General features: G+C 33.7%; 1 protein-coding gene across 1 annotated transcript; it reads right to left on the bottom strand.

The window, feature by feature from the left end:
- Positions 1-11,336: 11,336 nt before the first annotated feature.
- Positions 11,337-13,671, bottom strand: LOC110704367. Its single transcript, XM_021882149.1, has 2 exons — positions 13,462-13,671; positions 11,337-11,567 (listed from the first exon to the last, which is right to left on the bottom strand). Exons 1-2 carry the CDS (start codon positions 13,669-13,671, stop codon positions 11,337-11,339), a joined length of 441 nt encoding a protein of 146 aa, XP_021737841.1.
- Between the last annotated feature and the right edge of the window lie 2,416 nt (positions 13,672-16,087).

Here is a 16,087-nt window from a genome sequence, read left to right as displayed (position 1 = left end):
GTGATCCGGATCCATGACTGGATATTTTGGGATGATGGCACGAATCCAACCTAAAAGAGATTGAACCCGCCCTAAATCGGCCTTTACTTATTTTTTACGATATTCATGTGCGCTTTCCGATCAACATACATACAACAAATTAGCTCTAAACTTGTTTAATCTACGTTGGTTAATTATTAATGCACAAATAAATCTATTATTGGCAATCACTTGAATTAAAATCATATTAACCTAAAGCAAATTATTAATTATCTTATTAGGCATGATTCAAGTACAAATTCCCCTTAAACTTGTAAGAAAGGGCGTGATCAAGCAATAACAATAAAATATGAACAATCAAGCAACATAATAATTATTATTGACACAACAAATCATCATCATCATAATAAAGCAATATCTCCAAAATAATATTAGTAAGATCCTAAGCATGATACTGAATGGATTAATTGCAAACCCTAGCATGTCACTAAATAATATAAATCAAAGCTTTAGCCTAAACATGATACTAGAAATCAACATGATAATAGAAATATTAATTAACACCCTAAACATGACACTAAATCATAAAAGCATCCTAACATGATACTAGAAATCATAAAGACATCCTAACTTGATAATAGGAATTAAAATAATATTCTAAGCATGATTTCTATATCAAAAGAATAGTTAAGATAGTAGATCTACTCACTTTGATGCCTCGTATCTCTTTTTATTAAAACAATACACGCGTTAGTAGTTCAAGAAAGAAATAAATCAAACAAACTAAATAAATCAAATAAGAATTAAAATATAGATTAAGGACCAAACTCTCAGAAATATCAACCTTTGGTGCAAAGGTCGTATGGTGTGTGATGTGTTTAGGCTAAGGCTAAGAAAGAGAGAGAGAGAAAACTTATAGCTTATAGAGAGGATTAGGATGATGATTGTTGGTTAATCAAAACGGAGGAAAACGATCCTATTTATAAGGAAAAAAACGAGGGAAAAGATCAGAAAAAGAGTCATAATTCAACTCGGAGAAAAATGCCTTTCATCGCGTAACGACGGATCCATCGCGTCGCGATGCTTATATCGCTGTGCAATATTTCCATCGCTACGCGATGCTTTTCAAAAGATAAGATCCATACGGAATCCGACTTCCAATCAAATTGGGTTAGTCGAATATCCGTACTTATCCTTATTTTATCAGAATTAAATCTATTAAAAACAAGTGTTTTATCCGAAGTAAAATTCCTAGCCTTTATCTTTCGAAAAGAGGATAAATTAGAATCTTCTAGAGGATTCTAGAAGCTAATAATAAATCTTAAGGGTTTTGGGACTCAGAACAACCTTCTAGATAATTCTAGAAGCTTGTAATAAATCCTAATGGGATTAGGAATGAATTAAGATTAATGTACCCTCCACATGATCATTGGGTCCGTAAGTAAGGCTCGGTTTGGGCTCGGTTTAGTATTTTAGCCATAACTTCCTCGTTTTAAGTCAGATTTGGGCTTATAATATATCGTTGGAAAGCTCTTTTAAAACCTCATCCAATTACGCAGTCATTGGACCCAGATTATGGAACAAAATGAACTGTCTTGGACGTTTTTATAAAGATGACAAGAAATGAATGATTTTCAAAGACACGAAATGAATTATTTTGGGTTAAAACATTTAAAGAGAGATTAAAAATGGTCAAGACTTAGGGAAATTCACGAGACTCTTCAACTCTTCACCCAACTCGTTAATCAAAGACGTGAATGGTATTCATCACTGGGTTTGGTTTTTGGAGAGTCACAATCAGGTGTCTACGGTACCATTGGTTTTTTCTTATAATTTAATTAATGTTTTCTCCAAATGTAGTAAACAAAGTGGCCGACAAGTTCTGCGGCATTACAAAATTGGTATGTAATGTGATTTTTAGGTATTAATTTACATTCACAGGGTTTGAATAAATGGGTTTTTTGAAATTTACTTCATTTGAACATACTGTAATGAATTTGTGATGGTTATCTATGCTTATTTTAGAGCTTTTGATGTTGGTTAGGAGCATTCCAGCAATTAATATGTTTTAAATTAAAGAATTATATTCAATTTTTGGTTAGTGGGTAATTTTGATGATGATAATGGGGTGGTATTGTTTGTAAATCGGGTTATTCGGATGCGTTAGCCGATTACAGGTTTGGTAGATACAATTATCATCATTTTATGTTAGGTACAAAACTTTGGTCATTTGATCCTTATAAGTTTACATGATGAGCATACTCGGTGACAGGCTAAATTCGTATCACCTAATCAAAAGTAATTCCTAAGACCACTAACTAATAATAGATAGGGAAGTAGGGTCGAATCCACAGGGGAAACAGCGGTTTTTTATTCCTTATCAATTCAAATAATCTAAATTATCAAGGGACAAATAAGTTTGAATGAATTAATCTAAGGGAGAAATCAATAATAAAAGGCCTAGGATCACAGGTTCACCAATAATTAATATTCCGGGATAAAACATAACAATCAACAATTAATATTGCAAACATAACATGATTAACATGCTCTCGCAATTTATTAATCAACATAGATCTAACAGGCTCTCGCAATTTACTATATCTAAGTTCCTATTGAAAATAGTCTTTAATATCAAATTAACATCTGCTCGATTCATCAATTCAATGTTGCTAAACTTTTACAATCAAATCAAATATGCTTGATTCATAATCTAATTTTAAAGAATTAAAACAATCCAATAAGAAATTATTATACAATATCAATAATCAACCAAAATAATTTATCCATTCATATTAATTATGGATCCCCCTAAAACCCTAGAAATTAACTACTCACACATAATTAAATCTAAACTAATCAAAGCATATATAAAAGGCATGATTGAAATCAAAGCACAAAAATAGCAAAGCAATTAAGATCAAAGTGATAAATAAAGCAATAAAAGAGACGAGAAATAATACTGAATGAAGTAAATATGAAATTGCACCAAAGGGGGAAAACTTGAGTTCAACGATGATCTCTCACTAAAAATCTCTCTAAAAGCTTAAGAATGAAAATTGTAATCTAAAAAACGTAGCTAATAAAGCTTACAAAAGAGTTTAAATACTCAACCCAAAATTAACTCAAAACACGATTCCTAAGCGCCTCTGGAAAAACACGCTCCCGATCGGGCCCGCCTTTTTCTTCACACCGCCTTTCTGGGCAACCACCCGATCGGGCCTGGTCTTTTTCTTAGGCTGAGTCTTCTTTTCTTTTCTTCTTTTGGACTTCAATTACTTGTGGCCCAAATCCTCTTTCTTGGTCCATTACTTGGACCAATTCCACGAACCAAGCGCTTAGTCACCGTAATAATCGGTCTTGGGCTACAAACGACTGTCATGAATGTGATTATAGCTTCGATATTCGTAGTGGCCGGAAAACCATAGAAATTACCGACAAATCGGGAAAATTCCTACAAAACAAATGTCAACTCTACAAAACACTCGAAACCACACATTAGTACTAAAAAAAATCCCCGACGAGCACAAATATGTATAAAAATGACCGTAGGACGGGGGATAAAATAGTATATAAAACACATATATCACTCGGCATATTAGTGCTTCGATCACTGCTTATTACTCGGCTTCGCTATTGGGTATGGTGTATGGTGATAATGGTCAACCCCCAATGGAATACTAATCTTCTTTTATGTTTTTAGAGATGAATTCTAATGTATATTGTGTGCTTCAATGGACTTTAGAAACTGTTTAGAATATAAGTCAATTGATTATTGTTGATGGGCAGTGGCGCATTTTACACTCAATTTAAATAAACAATAAATCATAAAATCATATGCATTTTTTTATGTAAAAAAAGAGACACATGAGTTATTGAGTTACAAATTTACAATACTACCCTACTATAGAGGTGTCAAAATCACATCCGACCCGGCCCGATACGAAACCGATTCGAAAAATATCCAATTCAGATTTGGACTTGCGTGGAGTCCGTGGACACAATAATTTAGCATGACTCAACTTTAAAAATTGACCCAACTCGACACGACATCAATCCGATCATCCGAATTGACACCTCTACCCTACTAGGCTACCACATAGATTTGTAATTATGGGGTTTTTGAATTTCGGGTTTATTTTAGTCTTGTTAGATTGCTTATAAATCGGTACGTTAGGGGTACTATTAATGTTGACAATACCTGAAGATTTCTTGACCTTCAAAGATTGCAGATTGTACAAATTTTGGGGTAATATATAATCAATGCATATTTTCTTCATTTTTTATTACATTTAGAATCCAACAAGGTATTAGTATGCACATGCTAATGCAACAATAAGATAGGAAATATTAATCAAATGGAGTTTGAGTTAGAAATGGTTCATTAAATTTTGTTTTTTAATGAAATTGAAAAGGAGTTTGAGTTGTAGATATATGGTTAACTAATTTTTTTTATTGTTCCATTTTTACAGTACGTAAATCACTTCGTTGACTGTTTTTCGCCTATATCTTAATTTACTATACACTACAAGTATGTACACATTATTTTCCTTTAATTTTAAATTGAGGCTTTTATCTGCTCATACAAGGACACGCTATTAATTTGCCACTACACTACATTATATGCATATATAATAACAATTTATCTAATATATAATTTAAGAGTCGCTTTAATGTGGTTTCTCCAAAACCCCAATCCTACTCTCTCAATCAATCCCACCTAAATCTAAAATCCCTCCAACACTACAAGCCAATTTAAAATTCAAAAGAAGAAGAGAAAAAAAAAAAAACCCTTCCTAACTAAATATGCGTAGCATAGTATAACAGTTACCGTAAAATGAGGAAAACTGCAAAACTACTCCATTTCCCATGTACATCTTTAATTTTTAATTTTGGGATTTTATGCTTTGATACAATTAAAATACAAGAAGCTAGTTTCCTCTTTCTCTCTTCTTTTCAATATTATTTCCTACACTTTCATGGTTTATAATTTCTTAAGAGTTCCCACCTTTGTTTTTGAAGCCAGTTGGGTGATTAATAGAAAAAATGTTTTTTGTTTCATTAAGGAAGTTTGTAGTTGCACAATATTGGCAAATATATGAATCTGATAGTGCTACATTACTACATATATGTTGTGTTTTTCGTATGATTACATGAGTATGATAGTCCTACTTTGATGTAAATGAGAATAAAATCATGTTGCTTATATGGTTACTTTGATGTAAATAGATAGGAACACATTCTTGATGATGAGCGTGGGTAGGAGGCTTATGAAGCAGTTGAGTTTGATGGGCATTTTATTTGGGTTTATCTGAATGTTGAGATCATTACTTGGATGAAATAATATTTCGTTTAGACGGAAATTATTTGGGATTTTACGTTTTTTATCAAAACATAATTCCGGGTTGTAATAATATAGTATGAAGTTTTACTTTCTCTTATATCTATATCATTATGTTTTCTATTATGTTTGACGGGTCATAGCATATTATGATTATATTATGCCAATTTTATTATGTATCGTAATTTTTGGTGGAAAATTTATATCAATAAAATTATATGTAGATTGATTATCTTTTTTGTTAAATTTTGAACATTAATTAGGCCGGTGGTGATTTGCTAAGACTTTGATTATGCTAAAAAAATCATGTTTTATCAATAGTGGTTCATCATGGGCATCGAGTTTTTGAAATGGCTTACAATTCATCATGAGTCAGACCAACTACTATTATCTATCTTCATGTCGTAATATTATGAGGTTTATTATTTTTTTTTTTAGTATTCAGCTATGTACATTTTATTTTCTGTACTATAATAATAACTATGTTTCTAAATAACTTTATCTCTATATGTACATTTTATCTAATTAACTAAAAAATTCTTAAAAAAAAACCTCCCCATTATTTGTAGCGACAACCACGATCATTTTTTTTTAAAGACTGCCTATCAATGTAGCTCAATAAAAATGCTCACTTATTCTAAGTCTAATGAATTCATAAATATTTAGATAACTAAAAATTAATAATGATACGTAAGGGTTACTCTAAGTTCAAATTATAACTAAAACATGTGTATACAAGTTCTAATAAGTACATATAGATTCAGTTAAGGTAAAATAGGTAAAAATGAATGCATTGCTTTTGCAATTACATATAATTCTGATCTCCTACATTCCTATTTCCTACCTATCGATAATTTAAAAAGTGAAATTGTAATTTTCTTTTTTCTTTTGGCTGTTTTGTACAACTATTATACATACATACTTTTTTTTCCCTTCAAATCCTATCATTAGTTATAACCCGTGCATTAGCACGAGCACATACTAGTACGAGTAAATATATAAAGGGAGTCTGCCTAAGTTAATCTTACGGGCCGTTTGGTTAGGGGTACGTATTCAACAAAGGGAAAGGGAATCAACTACCATGAATCCCTTTGTTGATGTTTGATACGCAAATTCAATCATCCATTTACCCCTCCCATTACCCCATTTTCCTCTACTTTCATTCCCCACCCCACCCCACCCCCCACCCCCTACCCCCTAAGGGAATCACTCTAACCCCCAAATTCCTCTTCACCCAACTACCTTGACCAACTTTCTAACTAACTTGACCACCCTTGAAACACCAACTGCCCACCAACATCACCGACATCACCGACCAACCACCACCAGAACCACTGCCGAGCCACCAAAAAATCGTCGACACACTGATGCCACCACCGAAACTACCCAAAACGATCCAACCACCACCAAAACCACCCAAATGCACCGGAAAATAAACCATCTTCCCCCAAACTACCCAACTCCACTCGAAATAACCCTCACCCACCACGTATTACCCACGAAATCACCACAACCACCACGAAAACCACCAAAAAAAATCCTAACCATCTTAATAGAAAAACCCATAACCACCCCATAAACAACCCCCAAACACCCAAAAAACAACACATAACACTCTATTAACAAACAACCTACTAGATCTACCAAAAGATTACTTAAAAAAGGGATAGAAGAGGGAGGATATCGACATATAGCAATGGAGTCGGTGCGGCAGTAGACGAGGGAGGGGTGGAGTTGTTGCAGGAGAAGGAGAGTAGGTCGCCAGCAGGTAGGGGTGGAGGCTGACAAAGGGGAGTGGGGGAGCTCGGCGCCTCTGGAGGGGAAGGAGGCTGGAGTTGGTTGTTGGCTGTGTAGGTGGTACTTCAAAATTGATTCCATTCTTTTGCAGTAAAACAAACAACCTATGATAAATGAGGGAGTTGCTTTCCATTCTCCCTTTTTTCCTTTATTTTAATCATTTCCTTTCCCCTTTGCGAACCAAACGATCCCTTAATATTTATGTTTATCTTCTTGATATACGTATTTTTGTGCCACATTATTAAAAAAAAAACATTTATTACTGAAATATAAAAAAAATTTACTCCGTATTACATTATAACAGAATTAACAGGAGATATGTTCGCAAGTTTATTTCAGATATAAACTTCTCAAGCTTTTTCGAGGACATATTAAGGATGTTAGTAAATTGTACTAATTGAGCAAGCTTAGTGGGGAACTCAGGGGGGATTCTCTTACCTTCCTCACTCTACTCTCAATTGTTGACCTGCATAGCTAAACTGGCTTAACCTGTGAGAGGTGTTAGTGGGTAAAATATGAGTGGGGGATAGGCAAGAGCAACCGCAGCAGTTGAGTTTCAACAACCTTCTTGCAATCAATGATAACTTGTAGCTACATAAGCTTACTAGTGAGGGAAGCATGCACTTAGTAGCTTTGTGTAACCACATTAATTGCTTGCTAGTGCAATGTAATTTCACATTGTTTAATGGATGTGTTGGCATATTTGTTTGTGGCAATTTGCTGGCAAGTGGATAATTAATACAACTTTGCTTTCATGCTCTCACATAAAGTCTTTGCTTTGGCATGCAAAGCATGCTACTAATTTTGGTTTTACAAAAACTTATTATTGATATTTAAGAAAAAATAGTTAAAAAAAACAAATTTAAGAAAAAATCATAATTAAAATTTAAACATCGTAATTAAAATTTAAACAGGTAAATATTTTTACCGTCGTATAATGAAAATATTATTTTTCGTTGTGATGATAAATTTAATTTGCAAAGTAATTAAAGAGTATTAGTAGGAATATGGATATTATTTGGGGTCTACAAAAAAAAAGGTTCTTGCTATCCAATGTAGAGACTGTAGCTAAAATTAGATGTAGTTTGAGATATATGACGTGGCACAGCTAGCTACAAGAGTTGTAGCAAGCTGTTGCCTGTTGTGGATGATCTAATCACATGTCAAATATATATGAGACTTGGCAAGAATAGTCATATTGAGTTTAGCTTTGGCGAGTGCCGGGTGGTGGGGTATGTGGGGATATTTTAAGCAACATGTGTTTGTGTTAAATATAGAGGGGGGAAATAAGGAAGCATGTGATGAGGAAAAAGATAAAAAGAAAAAATAACATTTGTTACATGACTTGCATAATTGCATCTAATATGTAGCTTCATTTTACAGTAACTATTGCAAATATAATGTAACGAAGATAGTAGATAAGATTGAATAAAAGTTTGTTTATTGTGATAATACTTACTAATGCCTGCAAATAGTAAGTGAATGATGAATATACTCCAACTCTCATTCCTTCCCTCACTCATCCTCTCTAACTTTCTCTCTCTTCCATCGTCCATCATAGTCTGGCGTTAGTGGCCACACAACCACTAGTCCATCATTTGTCGCCACCAAGCGCCAGCCCATACCTAACTCCTCGACCTCCACATTGTTTCCCACAACCACCAGACAACCTACCACCAACAACAATGAAGGTTTTTCTTTATTTTAAATCAAGGGTCGCCAGATTTTAATGATCCCACCTCTGTGGTGGCGCTGAGAAAAATTAGGTGATGATGTTCCAAACTGCCGCCTGATTTTCTCGGCACCACTAAAGAGCACCAAGAAAACCAGGCAACACCCCTTGGTTGCCTGGTTAAAATCAGGCGGGCAGCGAGGAGTATTTTTGTATATAATTGATGGAAGATTTGAGATTTTTTGGTGCTTTAGAGGAGAGAGAAAACGCAAAGGAGAGAGAAAGTTCGAGATGAGTTTTTATTTATTTTGTATTTAAAGAGCCACAAGGGCGAGTGATGAGAATCGATCTCAAGATCAAATGGAACAGGAAGGAAGCTTTAACCAGTTGAGTGAGGGAAGGAATGAAATTGGGTATTTTCGTCATTCACTTACTATTTGCAGGTGGCCGAAAGTAAACCACGCACGGGCGTCGTTTAGCAATTCATCAATTTAATTAAGGTTAAATAAGATATTTATATAACATTGGTATAAAAACAGTGAATTAGGGAAAAAAATTATTAAATAAAAAAGTTTGTAGCCATGTGGTTCACTTTTTACACTAAAAGAGATCAAGTTCTGCAATACTGTTCCTTTTATACGTAGTATTTGGTTAATTGTTGAGAAATAATTTAGTTAATTATTGCAAAGTGGTTTCTCGATTCTCTTGATCTCTTCATTGATATTTTATAAGGTGGTCTAGCTGACTGTTTGGAAGGAGAATATTGTGCACATACCAAAACATTTTTCGTCTTTTCGTGTTGCTACACTTTCGAAGAAAAGAAAATAGGAAAAACTTGTCGACTTTATACATCCTTTATTTCTTTTTAGTTACATCACTTTCCTAAAATAGAAGTTTTAAATTAGTTGCATCACTTTCCTTTTTAGAGCAAATCCATTGGTTTCCCAAGCTAATAATGGTAGTCATTAACTTTTTTTATTAATATCTCTATCTTCTACCTTATTCATGCCCAATCACTATGCTCAATTATTCCAATGTACACCCATTGGTTGCCCTCTAATTTTGTATGATCATAAATATTCATCAAATAATAGAAAATAATAATAAAAAAAAAACTGACAGCCCATTCATATATACCATGATAAGTGGCACATACATATTGTTTGCCTACGACCCTTAGAGCAAACACAATGGTTGCCCACAACCATTGTAGTTATTAGTTATTTTATTAATTTCTCCATCTTTCACCTCACCTATAACTACTCTTAACCCATTTAATAAATAATGTATCCCAATAGTTAACCATAACTTTTTGGTTATACATTTTCTCTCTCCTTTTTTTACCCAACCCCACCATACAATCTCTCTCTTAAATCCTATCATATATAACTAATGCACTTGGTAATAATCAATCAAAACTAATAAATATACATTAACATACATTAATTAGATAAAATGACTTATATTTAAAAATAATGCATTTTGAGATTTAATTAGTAAGTAATTAGTCGTTAATTAAGAAATAAACAATAATTGCAACTTTACTAAATTCCATAATAATAAAAATAATACATATTCTAACGAATCACAACAGTATTTCAAAGATAACAACGAACCGTGATTAAGTACAAACACAATAATTTAATGTTACGATTACACATCCATTAACGCATATTATTTGGCCTACTATTAACACCGAATTTGAGCCACATATGTTCCACTAAGTCTTTCTTCAAGGCTTTATGCATAGCTTCATCACGAACACGAGCTCTATTAGACATGTTATATTCCAAACTTGCAATTCGGTTGTTGATATTTTGGAACTGAAAAGTCTCTTCATTATTTCCATTACTTGAAGACACATTTGTAGCTTGATCATATTCATTTGGATTGTAATAAATTTTATATGTATCTCTTTCATCCTCAACGATCATATTGTGCATAATGATGCACGCTATCGTTATTTTTCCTAACATTGATGCGTCACAAGCTAGCGCAGGATTTCGTATTAGTGCAAAACGAGCTTGTAGTACTCCAAAAGCACGCTCAACATCCTTTCGTCTAGCTTCTTATACTTTGGCAAAAGACCTTCTTTTTCATTTTGTGGTAGTGATATTGTAGGAATGAATGCTTCCCATTTAGGATATATACTATAAGTGAGATAATACCCCATATTGTATTGGCGGTCATTCACAACATAGTTAATAGAAGGTGCACGACCATAAAAACATCGTTAAATAAAGGGGATCTATCAAGAACGTTAATATCATTACGACTACCTTGTGTCCCAAAAAAAGCATGCCAAATCCAAAGATCATATGATGCCACAGCTTCCAAGATTAATGTAGGTTTACCTAGTCTTCTAGAAAACATACCTTTTAATCGAAGTGGACAATTTTTCCACCACCAATGCTTGCAATCAATAGAACCTAACATGCCCGGAAATCCTCGACGTTCACCAATTCTTAGTAGTCTTACCAGATCTTCTTCATTGGGCTTTCGAAGGTATTCATCACTGAAGTAAGAGACAATTCCTTCCACAAAATGTTATAATAAATCTCTTGCAAGAGATGCACTAATTCGAATGTAGTCATCCACGTAATCAGCAGAGGTGCCATAAGCTATTAGCCTCATAACAACTGTGTATTTTTGCAATGCAGAGACACCAAATCTTCCTGTAGCATATTGACTTTGTTGAAAGAAGGGATGGCGTTCTTCTAAAGTTTGCTTTATTTGGAGAAAGATATGTTTGTTCATGCAAAATCTCTGACGAAATAACTATGGAGGGAACACAGGATGGTCAGCAAAGTAGTCATTCCATAAACGATGTGTCCATCCTCACGATCCCTTGGAACGGGGATCCTTGCTGCCCATGGAACTTGATTTAACATTTTATATACTTTAATTGGATTGGACATAAGAACTACTTCATCCATCATTCGGTCAACGAAATGATTGGCTTGTCTTCGTCTTTCATATCGTTGGGTTTGGCTATTTTCTGAGTTGGAATAGGAATTAGAAGAGTTGGAGCTTTCGTCGGATGACATGTTTTTAAAACCAAAGTTGATATGAGAATGGAAGGTAGAGGTTTTAGCTGGGGAAAAAATGGATGGTTGATTGAGTGAAATGCATCTCATCCATCTTATAGAACAAATGTGTATGGTATGTAGTCATCTTTATTGTCTTATATGATAAATTTGAAGTCTTGCATGCATGCATGCATTCAGAAAGTAGTTAATAATTTTTCAATAATGTAGATGCATGCATTTGTATTGTCACTATCACCTTAGCATTGTTATGTTCGTTAAAGCAAAGTAATGTTATTGTTTCCTTTTCAGTGTTAAGTACATCGGTGTATAGTATTTTTCACCATTACCTTTTCAATGTTAAGTACATCAGTGTCTAGTATTTTCAATATTTGCTTTTCAGTGTTGGGTACATCAATTCTTTTTCAGTGTAATGTAAATCAATGTACATCTTTTGCAGTGATATATCAAAGTGAATTAATAGGTTTAGTCAGATCAATAATAATTATATGTTAATACATATAAAGTGTAATGTATTGAATAATATTAATACGCGTATAATATGATTTTAAGACGGGACATGTAATTAACTTATTTTCTTTTATTAATAATTACATTACAATATAACATTCATTCATATCCTAAATCAACAACACATTAAAAATTGCCAAATTAGAAACCAGACCTTAGTACATAAAACAGAAAATCAAAAAAGAAATTATTAGAAATCAATCAACATTAAAACTATAATCAACCATACACTAATACATCAGTCTGAGGAGAACAACTTCTTCAACAAATTGCTCCTTAGTTATTTTCTTTGAATCGACGTGTTTAAATCGACGTTTCCGAAGATAAGTTTGGCTTTGAATCGACGTGTCTAAATAACTCCATATTAATTTTTCTTTGCTTCCTTGCTTCTTTCCCCCTTTCTAGTTGCAACCTTGTAAGGTCCACTTGATTTTCATATTGCCTTATAAGGTTCATGTTGTGGGCAGTGTCCAACCATTGCTGTCATGCTCCAAGTGGCATGTTTGACAACTTGCTCTTTCCTTTGTTTTTGCTAGATTCGTTGCTACGAAGAGAAGCCTAAATACCCAATACCACCACTGGTTGGTGTTTCTGGGTTGGATGAAGATGAGTTGTTGCCATCTTCATATATTGATACGTGATATCTTTGAGTCACTTCCTTGAGTGGATGTCTTTTGCTTACATTTTTGAACAATATCTTCACTTGGTTTCCACGTATCATGTTGTATCAAGATGTCCCAAACATGCTTGTCTTGAAAGGTTTTAGACATCAATGGTGTCTTTGTTTTGTCGGCAGCATATATTGTATGCTACGTTCATAACATCTTCATCATTTTGACCACTTCCCCTTCTTGATTCAGCATGAGCATATGAACCACAAAATTTAGAACATGAAGCATTGATCCTTCTCCAACGGTTTCTAAGTTGCTCTGTACCCCTCATTTTCAACAAATCTTCTCGTGTTACCCCGTCAGTACCTTCTTTGAAACATCTTTGTTTGTATAGTCTAACATTATTATACATTTCCTCAATTTTCCTCCAAAAAAATTCCCTTTTTGGTTAGTGTTAGTTTTTTTTCTTTTTTTTTTTATTTTTTATTTTTTATTTTGACTAACCTCAAGCCAAGCCTTCACAAGAACCACTTCTTCAGCTTTTGACAAAAACTTTGTTTTTCCATCTGGATTGCCTCCTTCATGACCTCTTTCATTTTCTTCGACGTCTTCAACTTTTGCTTCATTGTTGTCATCTGTTGCGTTCGATGTGTATGAGCAATCGAAACTCGGAAATGAACCATCACCTTGTGACATAGGAAAATGTTGAGACATAGAAAATGTTGAATCACCTTGAGAGATTTGAATATTCTCAAAAGACGGGATAACATTTTGAAAATATGAATAATTAGGATTTTGTAGTGGTTGAAAAGGAAAAGAAGTGAAAGTACTTGGATTTGAGAAATCGAGATTTTGTGAACCATAATTTGAAAATTGTTGAAAATTTGTATCTGAATCTGAGTTGAGATCAATTGGAAGGTTAGAATAGTAAGGTTGAAGATTTGGATTACTTTGGGGTTGTGATGAGTTTTGAGATTTTGTGGGGTTTTTTTTTTCTATTGGATTTTGGAATATTCATCTCTACACAATTTAATTTACAAGAGAGTAATATTCACTTTCATAAAAGTTGTTTCAAAATACCACAATTTAATTTACAAGAGCCGTTGGTATTTTTTTTTTTTAGAAATGTATTTTAAAAATTATGGCTGTTACAAAAATTACAACGGTTATAAATTCGGAGTAAATCTCAGCCGTTGATCAAATAAATGGGTGTCACATTCTCCTTCTGCCACATCACCAAGGACAAAAATTAAAACCAAAAAGTGGCTATTTTTTTAATCAATAACCAATCTTCACAACCGGTTACAACAATAACCTGGTTACATGATTTATTTCCCCAAAATTTTCTCTCTCCTCAATTTTTAATTATTTTTCCACTTTTTCTCTCTTAATAACCATGCATCATAGTTATTCGTTGTGTATGCTCTTAGCCAAAGGTCATGGCCATGACCTGGTCATTAGATTTCTCTCTCCTAAAGTATCATTTTTAGATTTTTTTTTAATTACTTTTCCTTTTTCTCTCTCTTGATGCTCACCTTAAATGGGCAACCAATGAGGATGCTTTTAGTTAATAGACTCTCTATATCTCTCTCCTATTACATGAGTCTATTTTCTTTATTCTCTATAATTCTCTTATCTCCAAAAATTGCCTAGGAGTTTGCAATTTACAAGTGATGCAACTAAAAAAAATGGAGGAAGTAGAAAATATAGAGAAAGGAAGGAAAAAAGAGAGCGAAGGAGAGAGGATATATCTTGTATAGATGTATGTTGTTGGAAGCTTGGAAGGGAGTACATTAATTAAAACTCTTTAATATTTTAATTAAAGAATACGTAATTTATCTATTATTTTTTTATAAGATAAAGACAACATCAGGAGAAATTCAAAAGTTAAGAAAAAAAAAATAATAAGACAAATGAATAGTTAGTTTTACGAAGTAGAAAAATAACACACCTAAAAAAGTCGGTAAAAAGCAAAATTTTGACATGGTAGGACAAGTAGGTAAATCCTAATACTACATACATACAACTAAATACAAGTTTCTCAATTGAGAAACCTTATATGTTTCTTAAAGGGTTAAATATGACTTTTTAGCCAATAAAATAGGGATAATAATGTAATTTTATGATTTTTTTTCCCTCTCCTCTTTCTCTCTCCTCTAGCTATATTCCACCAGACCACCACCATCAACACTCCCCACTGCATGACCACCACTGCTCCGTCGCTCCAACCCACGACATAGCATCGTCTCATCTCTCCAACTACCCGGGGGTTAGCAAATACCTTTCCCTAACGGGATTAGTATTGGCCTAATTTACATATTTTGCTAGTAGAGTATCTTTTGTTCGACTGGCTTTCCGTCGCGAAGCGATGATCCATTGAAGCAACTTTTGAGTTAATTATCGATTTTTCAATCTCAAAATCTACTGGCTTCGTCGTCGGAAATGGCCGCCGAATGGTTGGTTGGGGTTGGTTTATGTAGTGTTGTTGGGTTGTTGACTTAGATTTTGGTGAAGAAACCGCCATTGTTACATTGAGAAAGCAAGAAGGAATGAGGAGGAAGAAAGGAAGGAAGAAGAGGGGTGAGTCAACAACTAACATTTGAGAAACATCCTATATATGTTTCTCAATTAAGAAACCGAGGCTTGCTCTCAAGGGCTTCTAACACGCTTAATTAAACGGGTCAACACGATAAGATCTGTATATCAAATGGGTCGGGTTAGCGCTGATGTTCCCCAATCTGCTTAATTTTCGACACGAACACGACACGATTGCCAACTCTATTTGTATGCTATGATTCGGGTCATACAAATGACCCATAATAGACACCAAAAGAATCTATCTATAATCTATAATAATATTATTAAAACTCAAAGAGATAACATGGTATCGCTATGTGTCAACATTCATTTGATATATTTGGCGCCACATGAGCAATGACATGTCAAGTCCTATTCATCTATACTAAATACAGTACCAAAAATCAATGCAATAATGCAAATTTATGATTAAGTTATAACTTGAACCACTAAACTTAAGAACGACATTTACAATTAGAGGTGTACACAAACTGGCCCGCACTAGAAAACCGACCTGAACCGCACCTGTTTGGATCGGAATGATTGAATTCAG

Source organism: Chenopodium quinoa, unplaced genomic scaffold, assembly GCF_001683475.1.
Source record: "Chenopodium quinoa cultivar QQ74 unplaced genomic scaffold, ASM168347v1, whole genome shotgun sequence".
Classification (NCBI taxonomy): Eukaryota; Viridiplantae; Streptophyta; class Magnoliopsida; order Caryophyllales; family Amaranthaceae; genus Chenopodium; species Chenopodium quinoa.
The sequence above is the reverse complement of the archived record's forward strand: the minus strand, read 5'-3'. Positions and strand labels throughout refer to the sequence as shown.

What these genes read in the sequence shown, in the direction of transcription:
- LOC110704367 (XM_021882149.1), bottom strand. Translation starts at nt 13,671, where the DNA reads ATGTCTCAACATTTTCCTATGTCACAAGGTGATGGTTCATTTCCGAGT. An exon ending in TTGTGAAGGCTTGGCTTGAG is followed by an intron (nt 11,568 to 13,461) that starts GTTAGTCAAAAT and finishes TTCCCTCCATAG; the next exon opens with TTATTTCGTCAGAGATTTTG.